Consider the following 26,628-nt stretch of genomic DNA (forward strand, 5'->3'; position numbering starts at 1 on the left):
AAAAAAAAAGAAAAGTGTATGTGTATGTGTATTTCCCAAAATATTAAACTACTCCTTTTTAATTATGTCCTAAACTGCCCCTGACAACTTTTACTTTGTTTTTTTTCTCTCTAGGCCAGTTTTTTGCCATGAGAATCAATATTATCAGTGCCTCTTTTAATGTTAACGCCCTAAAAGTACTGGTATGTACAGCGCAGTATGATTGAACTGTACTTCCTGTTATATAGAGTATGTATGCTATGTACTGACTTTCTAACCTTATTTAACAGCTGTCTGGACTTAGTGCAGCCCGCACCTGTAACACAATGTCAGGGTAAGTCTCTATCCACTTTGAATTACTTACAGTTCCTACACGTAGACCGTGGGCAGTTATTGAAGCGATTACTTAAATACTGAATATAAAAGGGTTTTTTGGTGATGATTCACACATGCGGGCAATTCTTTGTTTCCAGGTCAGTGTGCCAAGATATTTCAAAGCTCTACCAGGTAAATCTTACTGCAGATAACAGTTTGCTACTAACCCTAACCTTACATTGAGCTACTCACATTGATCTAGAGCTGTTAATCATGCTTCATCAATTATTTTCTTTATCCAGCGTGCTCATCTGGAATGCCATGGTACACCACAGAGGTAGATATGTTTTGATCTATTATGTAAACAAACATTAATAACTTTATTTCTTTAAAAAAATCCTGTGCCAATGTCTGAACATGGATTGTTTTAACCCCTTTGCTGCTGGTCTCTAGGTTGTACAGCTGCATGGTGATACTGGAGATGTCTGGACCTGTCAATGGTTGCGCCCTAAATATTCTTCTGCAACAAGTCATTAACAACAGCAGTGGCATAACAAGAGAAACGCCACTTACCGGCATGGGTGAGTCTGCAGGTTTATGTGTTTTTCCTATTATGAAACCTCTTTCATATATTGTCAATGAATTACCACAACACTGGGAAAATTTGGAACTATCGTTACGTTTAGGGCTTCCAGAGTTCTGTTAGCCCGTGCATATGCAAACTACAGAGCTTAGTTAAAGGTGAAGTACCTCTCGTCGTAGCCGGGGTGCCGCTTTGCTCCGTCTTCCGACCAGCTCAGTCCTTGGTCCGGCGCCAATCAGCGTCCACACTCAGTTGACAGTTCATTTGTAGACATTTAAGACTCGAACAAAACGTTAACGCGACTCAATGGGGAAAAGGGACTAAATTCAGAAGCACCTGTCTCTCTTCCAAAAACCGACTGTCAACTCCCTGACTTCCGCTTTGTAAACTCTGTGAGGCAGGTAAGCCACACACACATGAGCAATGGCGACCAATAGTTGGATTGTGCAATGACATTATACAAATCTATTGTGTAAATGTATTTTTAGTCTCGCATTGACAGACCTTCCTCCACAGCGCTGCGGAGGAGGGTCTGGCTAGTTTCATACAGCATTCCGGGATGGGAGAAAAACGTGCTCTGGTTTATTGGCATTTCTTTAAACCAATCACAATCGTCTTGGGCGGTGCTAAGTGCCAAACGGAAGCCAAGGTGCCTCTGCAAAATAACATCAGGAAGGAACTTGTTTTGGTGGAACGTGTACGTTCAAAAGTTGTTTTAGTCATACAACAGCATTCTCAGATTGGACAGATAGTCTAGCTAGCTGTCTGGATTTACCCTGCAGAGATCTGAGGAGCACTTAACCCTAGTTCTCCTAAATCAACCAGAGTTTACAATTACAACACAAAGAAAGGGGAAAGCAACGGACATCCGGCCAAAAAGAGTGATATCGGCACCAGAGCAATCCCAGGAGTGGAACATCGTGGATATAGACTAATGTATCATTGCTGCTCTGTGTGTCCTCAGTGGTTTGTGGTCCTCCTGGTTCGGCTGTCAGTACTCTGTTGACATCCAACCTGACCTGGGTTGCCAGTGACCTGCTGACCTCCGATGTGTGCCAACCTGACCCCACTCTGCTTAAATGGTAATTCTATAAACCATTTGTATGGTGGTGGCTTTTTGCATGTTGGGCACAAGAGAAACAAATGGTGTCTGTGGTGATTTTCATAGCCATTCTGGAAAATTCATGAGCTCACATACTCTACTGTTTATAGATGAATCAGGCTGAGGAAAATGTAAATTATAAAACAAAGTAGCTGCTAGAATGCATGTATATAGATGGATGTTACCTAACCCTGTAAGTAGCATTCTCTAAAGTGGGGTTTCTTTAAGGGATCAACACAAACAACAATTAAACTCAACAAAACAACTATTGAACACAGACACATTGATTATATATATATAATATATTATATAGATATATTTTAATTGTTTACTGACTGATGAATTAAACTACTCTAGCCTACATGACTTGTTATCCCCAGCAGATGGTTATTTTTACAATTTGGTTTGGTTATACGACAAGTTAACTAGTGAGTTTGAGAGGTGTTAATTGCCAGATTTTGTAACCTTTGGATGGAACCAGGCTGTTTCCCTCTGTTTCTGCGGTAGCATCATAATTAGCATACAGACATGGGAGGGGTCAGGGGCGTAGCACAAAATTCTGGGCCCTGTAGAAAGGCATTTTCTATGTTCGCCTCCCCGCATCCACAGCAATTAATTCTAGCATATTTTTGGGCCCTCCTCACATGAGGACCATGGGTACTCGGTCCCCTTTTTCCCCCAGTCCGACGCCTCTGGGAGGGGTATCGATCTACTCATCTAACTCTCAGTGTATTATTAATGAATTATTAATTATTAATCATTATTTATTAATGAATTATTAATACAATTGCCATTAAACATGGCACTGGCCTAATCTTTTCATACAATATATTGCTATGTGTTCTTTTTCTAGTGAGGCAAATGAGAGTCTTGCTGTACTTCTGACTGACAGCTGCCCTCCGGAGCCTTCCACAACCAAGCAAAGCACGACGCAACCTTCCAATCTGATCAACAGCACTACAACTCCTAAAGCCTTAACACCATCTGGGACCAACTCTACGGCGGCTGAAAATACTCCAACAGTTCAAAATACAAATACGTCACAAGGAACAGCTCAGCCTAACATGACTACTCCACTCACAACAATTAACGTTACACAGTCCTCAACAGCACAGCCTGTCCTCCAAACCAGCTCACAAAACACGACTGTGACTGTCTCTAACAGTACAATAGTACAAAACACAACTTCATCTAATAACACAACACTGTTGACACCCACTGAAAATACAAAACTGCAAAACACAACCGTAGCACAGCAAAACACAACATTATCCTCCATCAACTCAACACTACAAATGGCTACTGCTCTTATTGTTTCAAAGCTTAACACAACTACATTGTCTCCAAATCACGCAGCAGAGTACAACGTAACAACAGTCGGCACAGTTATACATTCTAACAATCACACAACAGTGTACAATGTAACTACAGTTTCACCTTCAACCAATCACACAACAGCATACAATGTAACTACAATTAGATCTTCTCCAAATGATACAACCATGTACAATGTAACTACAGTTGACAAAGTTACACATTCTGCCAATCACACAACAAAGCACAATGTAACTAGGGTTAAACCTTCTACAAATGATACTAAAGCATACAATGTAACTACAGTCGGTGCATTTACACCTTCTACAACTGATACAACATTGTACAATGTAACTACAGTTCCCCCTTCAACCAATCACACAAAAGTGTACAACGTAACTACAATTACACCTTCTCTGAATGGCACAACAGGATACAATGTAAGTACACCCGACATATTTACACCTTCTACCAATCACACACCAGAGTACAATTTTACTTCAGCCGGCAGAAACAGAAAAGAAAACAGTACGTTTACGACTAACACAACAGTTAGCACATTTACGACTTCTCCCAATCACACAGTAGTGTATAATGTAACTATGGCAACCAAGAATTACACAACACCCTCTGACAATTACACAACAGAGGACAACATAACCATAGCTGACAGGAATATGAACTTACCCAATGGTACAATTACAAGTAACGCAACACTAAGCACATTTACAGCTTCTCCCAATCACACAATGGTGAACAATGTCACTACGCTCTCTAGCAATTACACAACACTTGAGAATATAAACACTACTACTGTTTCTCAAAAGAAAACAGCCACAGACAACGTAACCACTGCACCCATCAGGGAAAGCCAACAGAACACAACGGCCCCTTATAAAAACACAACAATGTCTACCACTGTTGAACAAGATGATGGAACTCCTAACAATGCAACAACAACCACAAAAAACTCAACTGCGGACAATGTGACGTCTGTTTTCGACAACACCACTATACCTACAGTTGCTCCACTGAACAACCAGACAGGAAATTACACCACAGGAGGAGTGACCCACACCGTCTCAACAACTAGCAAAGACAACAACTTCACCACAGCGGCCACTGTCGTCAGTATCGTCGTCAATGTCAATCAAACCGCAGGAATCAGCTTTAACCTGAGCTCAACTGCAAGCAGTTTAACCGCCGACTTCAACCTGACAACCAAAGGACCAGAAGTCAATTTGACAACTACAGCAACTAACGCTTCCCTTGAAGCTGCAAATTCCACCACAACTACTACAACTGTGCATGGTACACTTCCTGCCCAGATTAACACCACGACTGCAACGGTTACTTCATCTTATTCAACAACAACTCTCCAAACCACCACGATCTCCAACACTACCACCAAAAAACCTGGTATGTATAGTTGAGAATTCAACATTTACAATTTGGTTGAAGCCTCAAATAAAGGCTTTTCAGTGTGGTGGATCAAATTGGCTGCAATGTAAAGGAGGTAAACTTTGCACTCAATGAGTCCAATAATAAATGCATCATAACAATAGATTTATAACTGGTATATGTCCTCAATCTGCATGGATGGAATGCTTTTTGATCAAAGCTTTGCTATATTGATGTCTTATATCAATTCAAATGTTTACTGCTTGTTTTTATTTTGTATCCCATTATGTAAAGCGTCTTTGAGGACTTCAAAAAGCACTATAAAATTTGGATGTATTATCGTTATTATCAATATAAACACCACCATACATGGATAATCAATTCGTATGACTTGACAACTTTCTGTACTTTTTGCCATGGTACAGGAAGTACCTCTACAACCATCGCAGAGACAACTACAAGCCAAACGGCCCGGGAAGAGCAAGCGAATGAGCTGCTGAATCAAACACAGGATGTGTCTCAACTGAACTCCTCTCAGGTGAAGCTTCTGATCTATGGAACTATTAGAAAAAAGAAAAATGTTAGCATACAACAATTACTTTTGTGGAAAACTTCAACGTAAACTTCATCATTTGATGGATGTTGCAGGTGGCACAGTTGGTAAGGAAGTTAGAGAAGCTTATGGACTGCCCCACAGTCTCTCAGGCAGTGGGACAGAAGTTGGTCAACATAATCAGCAACCTGATGGAGGCCGACTCACTGGCCCTCTCTGCCTCTGCTAACAGGTACAGTTCACACAGCCCTCACCCACATGGACACATAAACCCCTACCTTTGATGCTTTTTTTTTTTTTTTTTTAAATGTTTTGTCTTCTGTCCTGTTGACAGTCTTGTTCACCTGGTAGATGATCTGGGTCTTAAACTGGTTGTCACTGGTGACAGCGAGATCCTCTCTTCAGGTTCGCTGGTTCTGGCAGTGAGGACAGTCGATGGGACCAACTTTCCAACAACTTCTGTTGACATTTTCAACACAGATAATGTCCAGGTAGCCCACAACTGAATTTAGCCATCTGTTCTCACTGCATTTCATGAGACACAATGGGCCTCGGGCAAGAACCATTTATACGAACAAATTCGTTCTTATGTATGTGGCACGTACAAGTGATTTAAAGAGACATGGTGAAGGATTCATTGGGATCTATTGGCAGAAATGAAATATAGTATTCATAATTATATTTTCCTTAGTGTATAATCACCTGAAACTAAGAGTAATGTTTTTGTTAGCTTAGAGTGAGTCCTTCATATCTGCATAGGGATGTTGCACCACCATATTTCTACAGTAGCCCAGAACAGACAAACCATACACATTTGAGTTACCTGAAGGTCACCGTAGGTTCTACTACATACTTGGAAAGGGAGGAGTGAGGTTAAGGGTAGTCAGTTGGTTGCAATCTGCAACCTCACCACTAGATGCCACTAAATCCTACACACTGGTCCTTTTTGTTGTCATAAACAAATTTTCTCATACTTGGAATTTTCTCTTAAATAAAGAAAATTTATGAGTGTTGTCGACCTGTCGTATGAGTCATGTAAAGACAATATTCTCCACAGGGCAGAAAACTGTTCTTTTAGACTTTATACATTTAGTTGGCATGTGTCTTGACTTGAAGGTTCTTGGTGTGAAATCTTTCTTTTTACTATTTGGAAATACTTTTATTTAATTAAACTCTTCCCCCAAACCAAGGGGAACAGGTGGCCTTATATGGCAATTTTAGAGGAGTAGATAATGTTCCAATCTCATGAATGTCCACCTACTCATGAACAACTGGCATTCATTCAACTTTGGTAAATCTGAGGTGGAACATTTAGCAAAGTAAAAAGTAAGAGAGGTTCTTGCATGAGCCCCAATGTTTTCAAATGCAACTACTGTGACTTAAAGTAGCCTTACAGATACAGAGCAGAGACACATGCTGAAAACAGGCACTGCCAAACCTTTCCATTAACCATTTGTTAACTTTTGGTGTGTCCAGCTCCGTGCCCTCAGTCGATCCCGGTCCAAGAGGTCAGGGTCTGCTCTGGGATCTGTATTCTTGCCCTCCTCCCTCACCACTGGGCTCAGTCCTGAGCAGCAGAAGCAGGCCAACAGGGTCCAGTTCACCTTCTACACCAAAACTGCCCTCTTCCAGGTACTTTTGCATTATCTCATTGTCATCTCTTACAGATTTTGTCACAGAATATGCAAGTATTTTGTACCTTTTCTCAGTTAAGTTCAACAGCCAGGTATGGTTCATTAGAAAAGGAAACAGCTGTTTTTTTGTTGTTGCAGGATGCAGCATTAGATAACAAAACCCTTGTCAGTCCAGTCCTGGCCGCCAGTGTGACCAATCTGTCAATAAGCAACCTGAGTGAGAACATTCAGTTTACCATCCGAAACATCAACCCTGTAAGTGTGCACACACATAAAAATGAATTGATAAAATTCAGTGATTAAGATCACTCAAAGTTCCTCTATTAAGCTTTTTGTCTTCTGATTTGTTCATAGGAAAACTACACAGCCTCCTGTGCATTTTGGGACTTTACTCGGAATGGTGAGTGTGCATGCATGCCAAATCGAGTTGGTTAATTTGGTTAAAGGTGCACTATAAAGACAGTGTTTAAAATAGTTACTGCAGTACAAATTCAAAACACTGGAGAGCTTCGTCTCCCCCAACCCCTCCTCCCCAGACGAGGAAGTTCACAGAGGTTGCCAGTCTGAGACCGGAGCATCCATAGTCTCGCTTTGTCAGACCCTCCTCCAAAGCGTGCTGAACGAGCATCCACAACAATGTTGCTAGACGCTTGTCTCACATACATTACACATACACGTACGCCAGACATTACTTCACAGCACAGCGGAGTAGCTAACATTAGATGCTGGCTATATTGACAGTCATAGAAGCCCGTGCTCATGCGGAGCTCTGTACCCAACTGACAGATCCACTTTTTCGGCTTAGAATCAGGGTAGGAACCGCTAAAAACCCCACAACCTCGCCGTCCTCTCCACCCGACGGAGAGACACACTTCCTCGGCTTAGAATTACGGTAGGAAGCGCTAAAAATAACACTACCTTGCCGTCCTCTCCACCTGACTGAAATACACACTTTATTGGCTTAGAAATACGGCAACAATCGCAAAACACTGCAAACTCACGGTCCTCTCTTCCCAATTTACAGTCCCCCTCTCTTGGCTTAAAATAACTCAGTGTTGTCGGCTACGGCCGCTGAACAGGCTACACGTTGTAAACAGCCGTGGCCCGCCTGACTGGTCCTCCCGGTAACGTTAGCAGGGTTAGCATGGTGGCGTTAACCAGGACCAGTCAGGATCACTTTACTGGTCTTAATTTGTTTTTGTGAGTAACCAACTCAGATACTCTAGCTATATAATTCAATGTGAGTCCACGAATGTTGACATGACATCAAATGCCCGTCCCTTGTAGCCGTATTAAATTAGCCTGAAGCTAATGCTTACCTGTTCAGGAGGAAATTAGCCAACTCTGCATCCTTTTGGGCTCTAAGCTGTCTCCATCTTTCAAATAAATCTCCAAAATTTACCAGGCATTTGTAACGTCTCTGGTCACGCAACTGTTAGAAATATGCCGGTATTTTTAGGTTGGGTAGAATCTATCTCCGTTGATCTGTTCATTTGTTTGCTGCTTTCATGGCTGTACTAATGTTACAGCTGTAGCGCGCTGGCTTAACATCTTTACAGGTATATGTATATCTGGCAACCCGGCCTGGCTGTCAAACTGGGCAGTTGATAACAACACACACACAAACAAAACACAAACAAAAATTCTGTCATGGAACCGAAATTTCAAAAGGAGAAAATACTGGCATTAGCATTGTTGTCAGAAAAGATAGTATTTCAACTTACCATGTTTCCTTAATATCTGATGACACATTGGGGTCATTTTTGGATTTATTACAGTAAATAGATTACATAAAACTTCCCCATGTATTCATGCCCCTGTTCGTTGTGTTTCTCTTGTTCAGGTGGTGGAGGAGGCTGGGGCTCTGCTGGCTGCTTTGTTGTCAATTCCACACAGGAAGAAACAACCTGCAGCTGCAACCATCTTACATCCTTTGCAATTCTGCTGGTTCGTGTTTATATGTGTGTGATACATTGACCATAACAGTACCAATAAAGTGCTTCAAATAGCAATTACAACATGTATATTAGGAATTAAATGAACAACTTAAATTACCAGTTAAAGAGGCAAAACAAATGATCTGACTGTCTTATTCTACATGGTTAAAGGGAGAAATTATAAGGTCTACAGCATGGTGTTCACTCTATGTTTGTGTGTGTATCCTATTCTGAATACAGGATTTGTCCAGAGAGGGGAAAATTGACCGTAAACAGGCGCAAATTCTTACTTTCATCACCTACATCGGCTGTGGAATCTCTGCCATTTTCCTCGCTCTCACCTTACTGACATATCTTTTATTTGAGTAAGAATCTATGTCTTAACCATTACTACTTAAATCCGAGCTTTATGTTAAAGCTAAAATGAATATACTGTATATATTTCTTTTTTTTTTTTTTTTTTTTTTTTTTAAGTTTTACTTGTTAGTATCCTAACAAGCTCTTTCTCCTGCAGAAAATTGCTGCGGGATATTCCTGCCAAGATCCTGGTCCAGCTCTGCCTATCCCTCCTCCTCCTCAACCTTGTCTTCTTGCTGGACGGCTGGCTGGCGCTCTACCCAGTGGTCGGGCTGTGCATTAGCACCGCCTTCTTCCTGCACTACTTCCTGCTGACATCGTTTACCTGGGCAGGGCTCGAGGCCCTGCACATGTACCTGAGCATCGTCCGGGTGTTCACTCCCTACCTCAGCAGATACATGCTCAAGTTCTCGCTGATAGGCTGGGGTAGGTCAGCTCCTAAATGCTCAAAAAAAAAATATATATATATACTGTATATATATTTATAAGATATAATGAAATGGTTCTGCTGAGTAACATCCTTGTCTTTGCAGGCCTTCCGCTTCTCGTGGTGATCACTGTAATATCAGTGGACAAAAACAACTATGGTCTGGTCACATATGGAAAATATACAGATGGCACTTCAGACGACTTGTAAGTTACTCCTAAATCTTCATAACCGCACACATACATTTTTTTATTGATACAGTTTCAGATGCAATACATTACACATTTTGCAGGATAATTAAAAAAGGTACATTTGATTAAATCAAAACCTTTTTTCCCCTGATTATTCCTGACAGTAACACATTTGGCCACTGGAGGGCCAGACAACAAACTCAATATTTTTCCAAGTTAAAATATTCACTGTGAAAAAGCCATAGAACCACACAAAACACGAATAGTACCCATTAGTACTAGTGACACTCTGCTAACCTCCCTGAACACCAAGAATAGTATCTTGCAACCCCCTAGTAGGCACGTAATAACCACCTATAAGATAGCAAGCATGCATTATTTTTGGTTGTTAAATATCTATTTTGGGTCTTTATCTGTCCCCCTGTAGCTGTTGGCTGCGTAATGACATTGCCTTCTATGTGGGCGTGGTGGCCTACTTCCTCCTGATCTTTGCCCTGTGCCTGCTGGTCTTCATCGTGGTTATGGTCCAGCTGTCCCGGATCAAGAAGCAGAACCCCCAGAACCAGCCACCCAACAGGGGAGTGATGACAGATCTGCGCAGCATCACTGGCCTCATCATCCTGCTTGGCCTCACTTGGGGGTTCTCCCTGTTTGCCTGGGGACCCCTCTACTTACCCTTTGTTTACCTTTTCACCATATTCAACTCTCTGCAAGGTGAGACTTATAGAATATACTGGGTTCTACACCACATTGTAAAAAACACTTTTTATGATAAAACCAATATGGGTTTATCCATATTAGCCAAACCATAATATGAAAATGTATCCCAAAAGCTATTTTTTTTACAATTATATCCTGTACAGGATTCCTTGTCTTTGTTTTCCACTGTGCTGTGAAGGAGAATGTCCGCAGGCAATGGAGAACTTATCTTTGCTGTGGGAGTCTGCGATTGGCTGAGAACTCAGGTAGGCGCCTAACTGTGTTCTTATACCTCTGATAATTTGATTGGACTGATTAGGGCAGGGGTTTACAAACTGGAAAGAACTGAGGAGGGACAGACATGACACAAGATACTGCATGCTAATTGACACAATTTGCGTAAAAAAATCGCACTCCTTCTTGAATCATAACTTTGTCAAATCTGAACACACAGACATGACACACGTATGACTTACACTTTCTGGAGATATTATTACGTCTGATGTCCATTGTGAATATATGTGAATAAATACATATTATAAATCAGAAAAAAAGATGCTCCTTTTACGTCCAGATCTTGCCTGATTTTGAACCTGTATTTAAATTAACAAAGTATGCTTGGCTTGTCACGAATACTTTTCTGCAGATTGGAGTCGGATGGCCACCCAGAACAACAGAAATATGTCGGCTACCACAGCAAACACCTCAGCTCCCCACTTCACCTCCCGAAGCTCCTCCGTCATCAGCAATGTCACCAATAGCAGCGGTATGTTCACAGGTCGCAATTTGCAATGTCTGGCCTGCATTTTTATACAGCTATATCATAATATATTATGATGTGTTGGTCTCCCACAGGCTCTGTGTTTTGGGACAGTGGAATATATGACGGATCCAACAGTGACGCTCACCTCAACGAGATTCACAGACTAAATCTGTCACCGTAAGGTGAGGCCTGACAACTGTGTCAAGCATCCATTTGTGATTACAATAATTATCTACTCTGAGAGAGCCGAGAGGACATGGCCAGAGATTAGTGATCTCCTGCAGCCCGAGTAAACAGAGAAAATAATCATAGGAGTGATTGCTCACGAAAATCCTCAGTGTTGCACAAGATGGTTTAATTGGTATAATGAAGGACGGAAGAAGTGAGGCGGAAGTACCTGATGATTATGATTACTGCTTGAGTACAAGTGTGACTTAATGCCTTTTCTACATTAACAGTAGAATATATTAACACAGAAATAATGTAAGAGACTTTGTTAGCAGTGTGAAGTGTACATGATGGTAACAGTGTTTATTTTATATTATGACATGTTAAAGACAAAAAAATTGCATTTAATCGTAGCCAAAAACAAACCGCTGTCAACATTTTATAGATTTTTGTGAGGCTATTTTGCTGTCTTTTGGTATATTTCTTTTTTTTTACACAGACATAAATGGGAAAATGAAAATATTTCCAGTTTGTTTACAATGCTCCACTGACTATTGCCTCTATATATTTTCACTAAGGAGTGTGAATCCCAAAGCACTCTGGGCACTATCTTTAGTTGAGACAGGGTGCATTGAAGGAAAAAAAAATTGCACACGCCAAAGAGCAACTACTCAATGTTAATACCAAATCGTTTTTGAGGGTGTATTCCTCCTTTTAATGTGAGAAAATGCTTCATTTCGCTACAGCACATTGTTGAGGTTACTCAGAGTTGTTAGATTGTTTTTATATTTGAGATTATTTTATTTTGCGTATAATAGACAAGATATATGGTCATGCAGTTTGCTGGAGCATGATTAAGAGTGAGGACACATTGTGCTAAATGTCCTAGTGCAAGATTAGTGCATGCCATGAAAGAGGAGATAATAAAACTTTTAATCATTACCTGTCCAGTTTGTCTTTTTTTTAAACAAGAGTTTCGCATGTACATGACATCTCTACATCTTTAATCAAACCTGTTTAATGGAAACCCACCAATTATGATCCCAGCAGACTCTCCTCCTGTCGCCGCATTGTGTAACCCTTCAGCAGAGCGTCTCACCCCCGCCCAGCGCCAGATCATAACAGCCTGTGAAGGACGGCCCCGGAGGCTGGCAGCACTTAGCTATTAAAAGTTTTACATGAGTTCAAATCTCGGAGCAGCGTGACCTCTAATGTGAACCAAATAAGACAGCACGCTGTGTGTATAATAGAGGCAGAGAGCTCATGCAGATGAGAATCCTGCAACTATTTGAATTCTTCCTAATAATAATAATCATTGTGACTATTGTTGTTAACCCTAATGTTCTGGGCGCACAGCTACAAAAAAACATACTGAACATTTTTTCAGCTTGATACTTCAGAACCTTTCCTAATGAATTGATAAGCATGATTTTGAATTTGATGGCAAGTTTCAAAACAGAAAATCTGTTTTATGTCCTCACTCCCCAGCTGTAAAACATGCTCCTAATATTGGAATGTTACGAACACTTTTGGTTTAACTCTTACTTACCCCAAACATAATTACCAGTTTTACTTTGTAGGATAACCTCCTGTACATATTTGTCAGTTTTGTTCATGCGTAGCCAAGATAGCACATCAAACCGCCTGTATTTCCTTGTTTACTGCGATAACAATGCTTTTGGAGTATATCGTTAGCTCCATCCAATGTGCAAGTCAAGTGTTTTGCAAAAGGAAGGGTTACCATTTTATGATGCCGGAACTGTATCCATGTATTTGTGTCTTCCCGACTTGATTACAGCAATGTCCTTTTTTGCTGATCTTCCAAATTGTGCCACTAGAGGCCTTCAACTTGCTCAGAACGCTGCAGCCGGAATCTTGACAAAAACTAGAAAATATGATCACATAAAACCTGTTCTGGCCTCTCTTCGCTGGCTCCCAGAGCAAGCTAGAGCTGATTATAAGGTTCTTCTTTTAACATATAAGGCCCTGCATGGACTCGCTCGCCCTTATTTATCTGAGCTTATTACACCATATACACCAGCATGCACAGGTTTATTTGGCAATTATTATTTTTACCAGAGGTTGAAATAATTAATAACTTTACTGCTGCTGTAACAAAGTCCTTTTTTCTACTTTGTGTACCTAAATTTCAACTCACATCCCTTAACAGCTTAAAATAAAATAAAAAGTCACATGAAATAGACCAGGCTAACATGCTAAATGCCTTACATGCCAAATGCTAATATATGCTCATGGTGGCTCGTCTAATGTTGACTTTTGCTGTCACTGAGTAACATTGACCCTCAATGAGGTGTGTGTGAGGGCTTCCCGTAGTTTGTGACAACTTTGAGGAGCTCAGTGGGGCCGAGAGGTTTTCATGGTTTTGTTAGCTAGCTCCATTTTAGCTTTGAGAATGTGGAGCAGAGAAGTTGAACCTGGAGCTGATTGAGGTGCACTTCGCGGGGCTCAAAGCTCACAGAATGGCGTTCAGACAGGTGAGTACAACAACTCGCTGGTTGTGATGGTTGCTCGACACGTAGCGTTGTGTAAAAACTGCAAACTCCCTTTGTTAGCTGTGTTATTTGTGTTTGTGGCTGCTGCTTTTGAGGTTTATATTGTTTTTACATCTCTGTGTTGTCTGCCTTGCTGATGTTTTGCTGTGCTGTTGATTCAAGAAGTGTCAGGCTAAAATACATTGCACCCGCTGTGTGTCCATAGCATAATCATATCTGTTGACTACTCTGTGTTTTGTGCTTGTTTTATGATTAATTCTAGTGCAGCTACACTGAGGAAGGTGGTTGTGTGGAGATAGGTCTGCCAATGGGAGACTATATTTCTAAAGGATTGAATGCTCAGGCTGCAAAGATGCTGTAAATGGAATTTATTGTTGGTTTGTTTTTGTTTGGCTCTGTGTATGTGTGCGATGTCTTTTACTTAAAATATTCTAGTACTCTTTCCTGATTTTTACACATTGAGCAGTGGTACGGGGGACCCCAAACAATGAATCCAGTGTCTAAATATTTTGTATTGTACTGCCTACACATTATAGCCTGACAAGCCAGACCCAAAATAAATTTGCTGACACTAGGTGTGTCTAGCTTTCTAGGCTATACACAGTGTGTGTGTGTGTGTGTGTGTATATATATATATATATATATATATATATATATATATATATATATATATATATATATATATATATATATATATCTGTACGATGTTCCAAAGTATACATCGTACAGATGCAGGCTCATATACATCGTCCCAACATCTGCTTCATCTTACAGATGTGGTCTCAGGCACATCTTCCTGACATCTGTTTTACGTAGTACAGATGTCAGGAAGATGTGCCAATCAATTGATCCTGCATTAACCCATTTAACAAAACTGGTCAGTATAGGTCACATGAAATTACTTAATATCTTTACTAAATTACATGAATTGCTAAAGTAAGAGATAAATAATACACAATTACTTATAATACATTTTATACAGTGCTTTTCAGGGTACTCAAAGACAATTTACACAAGTTCAAATTATTATAGAACTATAACACATTAAAAGCTATTTTGAAAATTAAAAAACGTTTGATCATGTAGCTAGATTTTGAGATAATTATCCTAATGTGGTCTATACTAAGGTCTAGTGTACAAAAACACTATTAAAAGCTTAAAACTGTGTTTTTAAAGTCTGAGACTGTGGGCTTTCCCTCAGGCAAAGAGCTGGGGCACACATGTTTACTGGGAACGGTGTGCAACGGCTTGAGTTATGTTTTCTCTCGTTTGGTGGTTGTGTCTCTCGATTATTGGCTGTGTTCCAGGTGATACCCAATCAGTAGAGACGGGTCTGTAAACCTGTGGTAATAAAAAGGCGCTTGCACACATAACACAACAGGATGTCCAACGCACCCTGTTTAAAAAAACGTGACTTTGTTAGCCACACACACACACACACACACACACACACACACACACACACACACACACACACACACACAAAGCTCCTCCCACCGTGCTGTGTTTGGTGTTTTTAGCCCCCAATCTAGGCTACCTCCATCTGTCCATTCTCTGTGGGTGTGGTCTGACAAGGATGCCCCGTGCATGGCAATATGGAACTTTGGAAAACACTGTTGATTAATCCACAACACTAAACCATGCATTAACATGTCTCCTTAATGTAACAGACAAACTTATTTATGTAGATAAATTAGACCCTTGTTACTATGGAAAACCCTGTTGAGTCTTCCACGTCACTATTTGTTCCATTTAAGAGGTGAATGTGAAGTGCAGCAGTTAAACTCTGCTCTGAGGGCACGCGCGCTCCCGCCGCCAGGGGATACAAATCCTGGCGGGGATAAGTACCTTGGCACGACGGCGGTCGCCCCGGGCCTCCCCATGTCTGCGTTGGTTTCCTCCGGGTGCTCCAGGTTCCCCCACCATCGAAAACCTGTAGATGTCCAGATCAAGACACTGGCTCAGATCTGGAGTTGGTCCCCGGGTGCTGTAAATGGCTGCCCACTGCACATGTCTTGAGGGATGGGTTAAAGTGCAGAGAATGGATTTCGCTACATGTAGGCCTATGTGTATGTGAGAATAAAGTACCTTTACCTTACCTTAGGTAATACCTTAGTATTTGTTTGTTGTTATGCTGCCCTTTTAGCCACATTTTTCTTGAAAAAGAGATTTTTGATTTCAACTTTCACCTGGTTAAACAAAGGAGAATGAAAATGACTCAACACAATGTTAAATATGTCAGCATTACAGGCATCTAATACAACTTGTCATGTCATGTATGAAAGATGGCATCATAAACAGAAAGATAATTTGGCTTAAATACTACACTCTGCAAGATCATCTGTCTTCCACTAGATGTCAGTGTAAACCCACCTTTTCTAATCCCATTACAGCAACTCGTATAGGAAAAAAAGTTAAGAGGACTTTAACAAGACCCAGTTCTCTTACAATACAATCCTGTTTCTTTAAAGGTGTGGTCACGGCCAACTAAATTAAAACAATACTATGTTAAAATGTAAAAATATAGTTGTTACAAGCAGAAAACTACCCAAAACAACTGATTTACATAATCGTTAATCCTAATTTCCTTGAATATTATTCATATATGCCCATGAATACTTTTTGTCCTGCTGTTGAGATCCTGTCAGATTCTTAGCTTTTTGAGATGCAGATGAACTGTGGCTATATCTGGCTCACTTGACTAATTTTCCTGTAGATTTTTCGAACTAATCACACATCAGTCAAGGGGGAAGCTTTTTTTCCCCTCTCGTCTGGAGTTTTAATTCTATTTGAAGATTAACTTTTAGTGCAGCTGTGCAAGTGTGGCCTACATGCTTTTATCACTTCACAGTAACGATGGATGTGTCTGAAGGGTTGAAAGAGAGAAGAAATGCAACGCAGCAAAACGTTTCTTTCCAAAATGGACACTCTTCGGTCATATCAGGGCGTGGGAAAACATACCACCCCCTCTCTAAAGTTCATTAACAAAGGTTTGACTCCCCTCACTGTGCTGTGACATGGACATTTGTGCTCTATCCTCTATTATCGCAGGCCATCAATATTTAATCCAGGTCAAAGGAAAGGTCTGTCTCTCCCTGAGGGTTGTTTCTCTAGTTTAATGCCTGACCAGCATTTTCATGCAAGTCACACCAGCAGTCTTTCATTTTGTTTGAAGAAAAGCCGACCGACCAGAGTTCCCAGATTTGAAAGAGCTGATATGTTTTTTTTTTTTTTTACTTGATTTATTTACTGTATGTAGTTTTAAAGCTAGGGATGGGCAATATATCAATATTATGTCGACATTAGTCTATAGCCACAACGTTCCACTTCTGGGTGTGCTCCGTTGCCGCTGGAAATTCCGCCAGATGTCACTCTTTTCGGCCGGATGTCCGTTACCTTCCTCTTCCTTTGTGTTGCCATTCTAAACTCCGGTTGATTTATCAGGACTATGGTTAACTGCTCCTCAGATCTCTGCAGGGTAAATCCAGACAGCTAGCTAGACTATCTGTGGATATTGGATATTGTGATATGACACAAGTGTAATGGCATTACAAAAAGTGATGTAATTTTCTGAACTTACCAGACTGTTCTAGCCACTTAGTCATTGTATCCACATTATTGGTGATTATTTATCTAAACTCTTACTGTGTAAATATTTTGTAAAAAGCACCAATAGTCCAACCTACAATATTGCCGCAATATTGCCATCAATGTCAATCACAGGCTACCTGCTTGTGATCATTGACACTTGAGCAGCTGTTTGTTGTTGAGCTCTGGCTTCTTCAATCAACTACCCCCTCTGTTTCCAAGCTGGTCTGAAGATTTACTCCCCCCAAAAACTTCTCATTACAACCTAGTCTTCTAAAGATGTTCATGAAATGTCATGCTGCTGGATGTTTGTCTTAATGTAAATATCCCAAAAAGCAAAGGTGCAATCTGAGCCCCGATGATACAGTAGGAAACAAAGACATTCTTGCATGCACTTTAACTAAAATATGCACTTAAAGAAGTGCACTCTGGTTTAGATTGAAACTTCAGATGAGGGAAAGTGTGCTATCTGTTCTGATTTTCAGCACTTCAGCCAGCCTATAACATTTACAGCTTTCAGCTGAACTCACATTACTAATTCTGAGATATTGCAGCCTGCAGCCCTCAGATTGCAAAATATCTCGGCTTACATCACACAACACCCTGAGATGTGGAGATATATTACTTCTATTTACTGTATTGCCGAATAAATACTGGTATTCAGCTCTCATAAGAAATAATTTGATAGAGAGCTTCTTGGACTTTTTGTATGCCATAGTGGAGTTCTCAAAATAGAATAGGAAAGGATGTTTATATGTCATTTTGACACAAATACATATTAATAAATGACATTCTTTTTTGTGATCAACATTTGTATTGCTCTTCAAATGGAGGAAGGGGGGTTACAGACATATCCAAAATCATATGTGACTATGTTGAATTGAGAAAATAAAAAAGAAAGAGATAAGAAAAAACATAATATTGGTAAAACAATACATAGAGCAACAAAAGCATGTCCGGCAGGTAGAGTTCACAATAAATGACATGTTGATGTTTGAAAGTCTCTAGGTTTTGACATAAATGCAGATATAAATGTAATTTTAAATATTGCACCTGTCAATACAGAACAAAATATTCTGTAGCCTATTTTGCCGTCAGTACTGCCGACGTTGTCTTTGCTGTGATCAAATCAGTATATATATTTATGTTTAACATGAAGTATACTAATATGCATATATGCATCTTCCAAGCACGGCTTATTATCCTAGATATCGAGACAGTATATAAAGGAATCCTGTCTGGAATTACCGGCTGTGTAAACTTGCGTGACAATGGAGGGCAGTAAAACACAAGGAATCTGATCTCAGACAAAGTAGGTTTTATTTCTGTGTGCCCCTAAATGTCTTTTTATTTGATATCAATTTTCTAAATATGTCAGTCTGAACTCTCTGTTCCTTTCTTTGATCGTTTGAAGTACACACTGATACTGTAACCAGTGTCGTTCCATCTCTGCCTATTTTGGCTATATTAAAGGGGTGATGGAATGAAAAACCAAGTTTACCTTGCCATAGTTGAATAAGGACAGTTTGGTGGGTAAAATAGGCATACATAGAACCTCAAAATCCCTTTGACACCTCTTTCCTCTGCAAATCTCACAATTTGAAACAGCCTCTGAAAACGGACGAATCCCAACGAAGCTAATAGTTGACGTCAACTCGGTGGTTGTACCTTATTTGGCTCTGGTCTGTATTTTTTTTGTCCCGCCCCAAAATTTACATAGCTACAGACCACTGGTCTGAGACCAGCTGGTCTTCTGAACGTAGGTAACGTAGATCTCACACATGAGTTTAGCTGCGAGCTGCGCCGTGTACTTTAGAAAGAAGAAAGTTTGGAAGTTTTTCAAGGCTAGTGAAAATGAACCACGGTCGTAAATGCATTGTTCCAGGCTGTACAACGGAATGCTGGCCAAGAGAAAAGTGTTTAGAACGAGTAGATATCGGACAGTGGAGCGGGACTTGTACATCTAACGCAGCGGCACAGAGGACTTGCAACCGGCGGTGTGCTGCTGGAGCTGCTGCCGCTGAATACTGGCCCATGTGTGTACGTGTACAAAAAGAGAACAGTGTTTAGAACGAGTAGATATCGGACAATGGAGCAGGACTTGTGGATCTAACGCGGCGGCACAGAGGACATGCAATGGCGGTTTGCTGCTGCTATTGTGTAGCTGCCTGCTGGCGGCGGTTCACGATACGTTAACGTTTTTTTTTTTTTTTCCCATCACGGATCCTCGGGGAACAAGGGGCTGTGGAGCCACCAGGATGAGACATGATAAGAACATAGTAGTTCCAACTCTGTCTGTGTGCCTTTGAGCTTCACTCTCCGCTATATGTCCCCTGCTCCGGTGGCGCTGCGCTGCCCGTGGCTGGGCATGTCTGTACCATAGATGGTAAACTAATTGGACCAACAGATCCCGTTGGTCTGGACGGAGACCAGTGAAGGATATTAGAAGCACTTTTCCGGTGATGGCTGAGTGTTACTGCGCAGCCTCCAACTGAGCTCGGAGATCTAAATGTGACGTGAGCAACCTGTCTGAAAGTTGTAAGTCTTCTGGTAGCTGTGCCAGGAGAAATCTCAATCATTCCCAATCTTACAGAGACGGAAAGCGTAGGTATATGTAAGGAGATAATATGGGCACAGGCTAAGGGGTGTGTGTGTGTGTGGTTCGCTCGTTGTAAACCAACCAATCAGCGTGCAGCTTATCTAAATATTCATGAGCATACCATATAAGGGAGAAAACCTCTGGTTTCTTTCTGGGGCTGTTTCACAGGGTTGCATTAGGGAGCATAGTAGAGCACCCGGGCCATTTTCAGCCCAACCAATGTTACATAGCCTCTTAGGAGATCGTAAGGAACAGTGTGAAATACCCCATATTATCATTCTATCACCCCTTTTTAAAAACTGTAATCTGCAGTCTAGCCTGCATGAAGAGTGGTGTTTTATTTGAAACCAAACAGGATGGCTAATAACTTGCACTCCTCGGCATCAGCAGAAATAAAAGTCTCCTCTGGGAACCGTCAGCTCAATGAGGCAAACCTCTCAATCAAATGTTGATTGAAGTGAGTTACTGAATCAGCAGGATCTGTATTGTTCTGCAAATTGTGAATTGGAGGTTTTGCTTATGTGAGCTTATTGTCCTCCAGCTATGACAGGCCTTTCAAATTCACAGAGATGTAAAATGTGTGTTCACATGTGTTGGGTGGCATTCAAGGTTTGTTTAGTTTCACGCAGCTCAGAGACAAGAAAATGAGAGCTGGTAAACATACTGTATCATTAAGGGTCATTTAGGGTTTGTAAAGTCTAGTTACTGAGTTGGAGAAGTTAACCAGATGTCCATTTGAAAAAAAAAAAAAAAAAACAGTTGGTCGTCATTCATAACGTTTTTGTAAAACCGAAAAATATGTCCGTTTACAAAATGAAACGGGCTCTTTGTTGCCCCTTGTGGCTGCATATGCAGATCTCTTCAACTGTCAAGTACCACAGGGTGTTTTTTCGCCCTCCAGCCTCGTGGGGCAGAAATGAGCCCATTCCACACTCCAAAAACAAACAAAAAAACACAAAGGTGAGATTTATGCTCTATTGAAAGTGTTTTCAAACTGTATTTTCCGGTTTTGCATCTGAAAACACTTTAAGGATCAGGACTAGCAGGTTGGTTTGGTAAATGTACTTCCGGTTAAAGTACCAGTGTGACGGATTTAGGGGGATCTATTTGCAGAAATGGAATATTATGCTATTCAATTATTATGTAACTGTTATCATTAGTGTACAATCGCCTGAAAAATACTACACTGAGAATCAACGTGTTTTTGTTAACTTATATTGAGCCCTTCGTGTAGGGAGTGGGTCCACTTCCACGGACTCCACCATGTTGCACCGCCATGTTTCTATAGCCCAGAACAGAAAAAAAAAGCATCAGTCAACACTCAGTTTCTATAATTATTATGAGTAGCTGCTGATTGTTCCTTTTTAAACCTTTCATCTTTCATGACATTCACATCCCAGACAATGTGATGTCAAAATAAGAACTACAAAGATACAGACAGAAGGGTATAAAAAACCCACAGTTGCACAATACATTACGAGACAGAAGAAAAGTGTTGCCACAGGGGAAGTCTCATCCAATACCTTTTTGTCCAGCTTGCATCTAGTGAAGGGCAGATGTTCATCACCAAGGAACACAATTGAAAGATCAGTCGTCCCAGTGAAGAGTTAGAGATAAAGAATCTTGAAAGATGTGTTGTTAATAACCTGATGTGACTGGAGCAAGAAGATACGATACAGATATGAGTGTGTTTTTCACTGCATCTACAGTAAAACATAGGAGGCGGATACGAGTGGTTGTTACATACAGTACATGCAGACAAATAGGTGGCCTCAGTTGGTACAAGACCATGCCAATTTCTCGACCGTGTTATATTAGCTGTCCACATGTACCCCAGGTTGTAAATAAACACGTTTTTGTCTTTCACCCCAGCTGATAAAAGAGAATTCAGAGCTACTGCGGCTTCACATCTCCAAGACAAGCTGTTAAAAGTTTTCTCACACACCACAAGCCCCTCATGTTTACTCAGAGGGTAAAAGGTTCAAACTATGTTTTCTTCAGTACGTGTGACAGTAAAATGTCCAGTGACTCAAGCCGAGCCACCACAAACGATCCTGCACGTATAATCCAGTAACAGTGAGGAAGCTGGCACTCTTTGCTTGTGAGAACTCAACACTTGTAATCAGTGTACGACATTTAAATCAAGCAAAAAAAACCTCAGCAGGGGATATGATGAATGAACTTAGCAGAAACTTTGGCACTTATTATAAGACGATAAAACTTGGACAAGCGGACAGTGCGCTCATTTGGAACTAAACTCCTGCTTGTAGAGTGTCCTCCGTTTTGTCTAATCTGTACTTTTAATGAGCTGAATTTGAACGGAGAGTCACTAGATGTCATGCAGCTCTGTGGTCACAAGCTGCTTCTGTGAGCAAACCAGGGCGGCTGCAAATGGTCAAGTAATTGCTTATTAGTGAAAACAAACTACTACAATTTGAAATGAACCACTGCCATTTCACTGGACTTCAGCCAGTCTCAGACAGAGAAAGAAAGGGTCAACAAATAGCCCGCGTAAAAAAAAAAAAAGGTTTATCAATTTAAACTCTGAAAGGAACACGCCGACTTATTGGGACTTTAGCTTATTCACCGTAACCCCCAGAGTTAGATAAGTCCATACATACCCTTCTCATCTCCCTGCGTGTTGTAACTCTGTCTGACGCACCCACCGGTAGCTTAGCCTAGCCCAGATCCTGGAGGTAACCGGTTCCAACTAGCCTACTGCTCCCAATAATGGACAAAATAACACCAAGCTCCCAATAAGTACTACTACTTTAAGATCTATACATTTGCCCATAATCTGAGACTATGACATTTATAAAAAAGTGCATCAAAGTACCAGAATCCTGAAATGATGAAATCAACAATATACGCATTTAACTGAGCATAATTTGTACTGTATAAAAGATGGTTCTTGTAAGCATGATCACATTTTTGCACATACTGTACATATGAAAGAAGCAGGTCAATTTCACGCCCGGGAGCGATTGTCTCAAAATGTTAATTATATAAAAAACTTTGTGGACTGCTGCTGGTAGTCTGTTAGCCATGCTAGCTGCTGCAGGGTTACATTTACTGTAAAAAAAGGTTTTTCCTTTTCTGTCAGCAATACATGTTATTTCACTGTGTGTCAACCAAATAAATATTTTGTCCAAGGGACTTGAAACATTGCATTGTTCTGACTATTATAATTGCAAGTTGCCAGTTGATATTAGTTCTCATAAAAACTTGGGAATTATTTGGAGGTACAAATTATTTTTGTACACTCAACTTTTATCATTACGTTGGCAGCACAATCCAGAAAGAGATGTTAAAACTCAAAGTATTTCATGCAACTAGTTCACTCGTTATTTTAAGTTGATACCACTAAGCTCTTTTTACAGTGTACTCTATTTCCTGTCCCTCCCTTCCTGCTTTTGGCCTCGTCATGCGGCTACATTTCCTCATCTGTCCACCAATCATCCCCATTAAGGTTGTCACTCCTGCTCCCCTTTGCACACCTGTCCCTCATTACCTCATCAAGCCACACCTGTTCCTCATCAAGCCCCTTTGTATAAATATCGGCCAGTGTTCGATTGCCAGATTGTCTATGTGGTGTTGCCTGTCTCTGATCTTTGCTAAATGAGATTTGTTGGCTGTAAACTGAGTTGCTATTAAAACATACTGAAAACATAAACCACCATATGATTTATTACTAGGACCCAGATTAGTCTTGGTTGTACCCTTGTCAGCATACAGTACTTAAAATCAGAGTGCGATTTGCCGGAGGGGATGCGTGGGGCTTCAGTACTGCCTCTGCTGAATTTATTTATTTTTTTATCCCCAGTGGGAACAAAATGTATCCGTGCACTCTGTAATACGAGTACCGGCAACGATCGCTACCGCTGCGACTGTTCCTTTACTGACTGACCGTGATACAAACAATACGTGTGTGCATGTTCATAGCGGAACATGATTTGCCATTAACATGGCCACTGTGTAAAAGCTATCTGAAGCCCAAACTGCCTTGACAAAGCTGTCTGTTTGGAATCAGCATGGCAGGTATTTAACCATAACGACCTTGTCCCAGAGTTTAGCTATATAAAAGAGTCTAGCTATATGAAAAGATAAACAATGTGACGTTTTTAATAAATGTAAATAAAGCAGCTAATATCAACTTGGACAAAATCATGAATGTACTAATTCACTTTTTTGATGATGATCTGGCCAAAGTAGTAAAGTTTAGTTTTCACAATGATTCATTGTAGGATTATGACATTATTGCGATATGTAAATCCACATTGACTCTTTATATGGTTGGAAGAAGTAAAAAGTTTAGTTTTTAAAATGTATGACTTTTGTTATTATGTAATGTCAGAAGGACTTTAACTGTTTGGCCGGTCAAATTAACTTTAATGAGTGCATATTGAAATATTACACTGTTGGTTGGCAAAAAATGCATCTCAAAATGCATCAGATTGATACTTTAAAATATGGAATATTTAAAATTTTCTTCCGGGGGAGCATGCCCCTAGCCCCGTGAGACCGTCCTGATCTCGCGAGCTCCAGTTTTCCACTTGCAGATCAGTCTGGCATCTTGAGGCAGAAAAAAATTTGGAGCCGTTAGCCAAACGACCGGGCCAATCAGCGTTGGTTTTGAGGTGGGTTAGGTGGTGATAGACAGATGGTTTATCCAATCAGCTAACCAGTATTATCAGCCAGCGGTAGCCGCTCGCTAATGCTTTTTTTCTCTTGGATCCTTCTTTTGGAATATGGTCCGTGAACCTGAAATGGTGACTTTTATTCCTAAATTCTCGTTACACAAACGGCAAATATCCTTTACCGACATGTTTGCATGCTGAGCTAACGAGCTATGCTTTGCCTGCAGCAGCAGGGGCGGGCTTGTGGTTGTATTTTCATACGCTTCGTGGATCTGATTGGTTGATTTGGCCCGTCTATCACCAACATAGGTGATAAACAGATGGTTCATCCAATCAGCTAACCAGTATTTCCGCCCCTTCCCAAAAGTTCTCCAACGGAAAGTTCCCAGATGGATATGCCGAGCAAATGCAAAGCAATCCATCTGGCAGAGTCGGGTTAGCATGCCCCCGTCCCCCGTAGAGGAGTAATATCCTTTTCACCTTTTTCACCCCTGACCTGTTTTAATGCCTGATATACAGTATTATATACCTAAAATATAAGTATTTTAAACCAAGTAAAGCACTGTAACGTGAGGAGTCTATAGTGCCATAGAACGATAAAATCAGAACAGCAGTTGCTGGTTGTATTTAGCCACTACAGAGCTCTGGGACGCCGGCTACCAGCGGCAGTCGTTTAGCCGCCAATAGGTGACTGTGAGCTGGGTACAGGCACCGCCAGATGACGGTCCCTTCAGGGGCCGTGGAAGTTGAGTTTAGCCAGAAAAAAGTGAGCGTCATGCGGCCCTGACAGTTTAGTTTAGGCACCAAAACGACTCGTTAAGTTTAGGAAAAAGATCGTGGTTTGGATGAAAACACTCCCGAGGAACGAAGCGTGCGTTTCCTGGGTGAATGTATTTTGTTTTGGCCGCGAAGTGAATTCCGCTCTCCAGTTTGAAAGCGCCGTGTTTTATGTTGACACCACGTTGTGCTATTTCATTTTGAGATTAATTTCCATTGGATATTGAAGTTCATAAATAAGTGATTTGGCATGCCTCTATATCCATGGTATTGGAAGGGGGATTTAATTCTTGCTTGTTTTGTTTTGTTCTGCATGATCAAAAAACATTTAATAGTATTTAATAGTTCAGTTTGATATTTCAGAGAAGTCAAAACAGTTTATTCTTTAATGGACATAGTTTAAAAATATCTGGTTTTCTGACAAGCAGGCTCATTTAAACTTGAGTCAGAGACCAGGGGAAATTGTACCTTTCTTAGTGCTGGCTGTCAGCCGTCCTGGGGAGAGGATATGCTGTATACTTTTGGCAGGATGATAAAGAGACATTTGAAATGCAGATATTAAAACGACATCAATCGCGTGTGCAAATACAATCCGACCGCATGTTTGTGCATTGATCAGCCTTACAGATCTGTAGCGTGGTGGCGCTCACTGAGAGGGCCATTTTAACACTGCAGCAATGTGCTTTGCCAGCACAAAACAGTCTGATGCTGCTCTGTAAACAGACCCAGTAGGGTTCCATGAAGACAAAATTAAGCTATTTGGCTGAGAAGCTACAGAGAAAAGTGGTTTAATTTGATCAGTTGAAATGTCTGGTAACTGTGACTTTCCTAAAATTCTGGAAACAGTGAGTATTGTATTGATTTGGTTTTGAATAAATGTTAATGAAACATTAATAATAGCCTCTCAGGGGCAGACAAATAACTCAACTGTGTTTAAGTACAAATTTGAGGTACTTTAATGTTATCTATTTTGTGCCACTCTATAATTCCACTTCACTACATTTCAGAGAGCAATATTTATAATCTATTATATTACATCTATCATAATTGACAGCTGTAGTTACTTCCTTAGAAATTAAGACTTGACATAC

The 26,628-nt window shown here is 40.7% G+C and overlaps 1 protein-coding gene and 1 long non-coding RNA gene across 2 annotated transcripts in view; both read left to right on the plus strand.

Moving 5' to 3' along the window:
* The first annotated feature begins 146 nt into the window (after nucleotides 1-146).
* Nucleotides 147-12,332, plus strand: adgrg2a (adhesion G protein-coupled receptor G2a). Its single transcript, XM_028569598.1, has 21 exons — nucleotides 147-182; nucleotides 270-313; nucleotides 453-486; nucleotides 597-631; nucleotides 748-875; nucleotides 1,842-1,959; nucleotides 2,833-4,712; nucleotides 5,120-5,232; nucleotides 5,343-5,479; nucleotides 5,582-5,738; nucleotides 6,724-6,879; nucleotides 7,020-7,136; nucleotides 7,236-7,281; nucleotides 8,725-8,828; nucleotides 9,059-9,183; nucleotides 9,333-9,601; nucleotides 9,709-9,808; nucleotides 10,221-10,507; nucleotides 10,657-10,758; nucleotides 11,139-11,258; nucleotides 11,348-12,332. Exons 2-21 carry the CDS (start codon nucleotides 306-308, stop codon nucleotides 11,434-11,436), a joined length of 4,125 nt encoding a protein of 1,374 aa, XP_028425399.1. The 5' UTR covers nucleotides 147-182; nucleotides 270-305; the 3' UTR covers nucleotides 11,437-12,332.
* Nucleotides 12,333-13,676: 1,344 nt separating this feature from the next.
* The window catches only part of LOC114549456 (uncharacterized), a 57,478-nt gene continuing 44,526 nt past the window's right edge, over nucleotides 13,677-26,628 (plus strand). The window contains exon 1 of the long non-coding RNA XR_003691550.1: nucleotides 13,677-13,918. This is a non-coding gene — a long non-coding RNA (uncharacterized LOC114549456). The remainder of the gene's footprint in view (nucleotides 13,919-26,628) is intronic.

Source organism: Perca flavescens, chromosome 22, assembly GCF_004354835.1.
Source record: "Perca flavescens isolate YP-PL-M2 chromosome 22, PFLA_1.0, whole genome shotgun sequence".
NCBI classification, from domain to species: domain Eukaryota; kingdom Metazoa; phylum Chordata; class Actinopteri; order Perciformes; family Percidae; genus Perca; species Perca flavescens.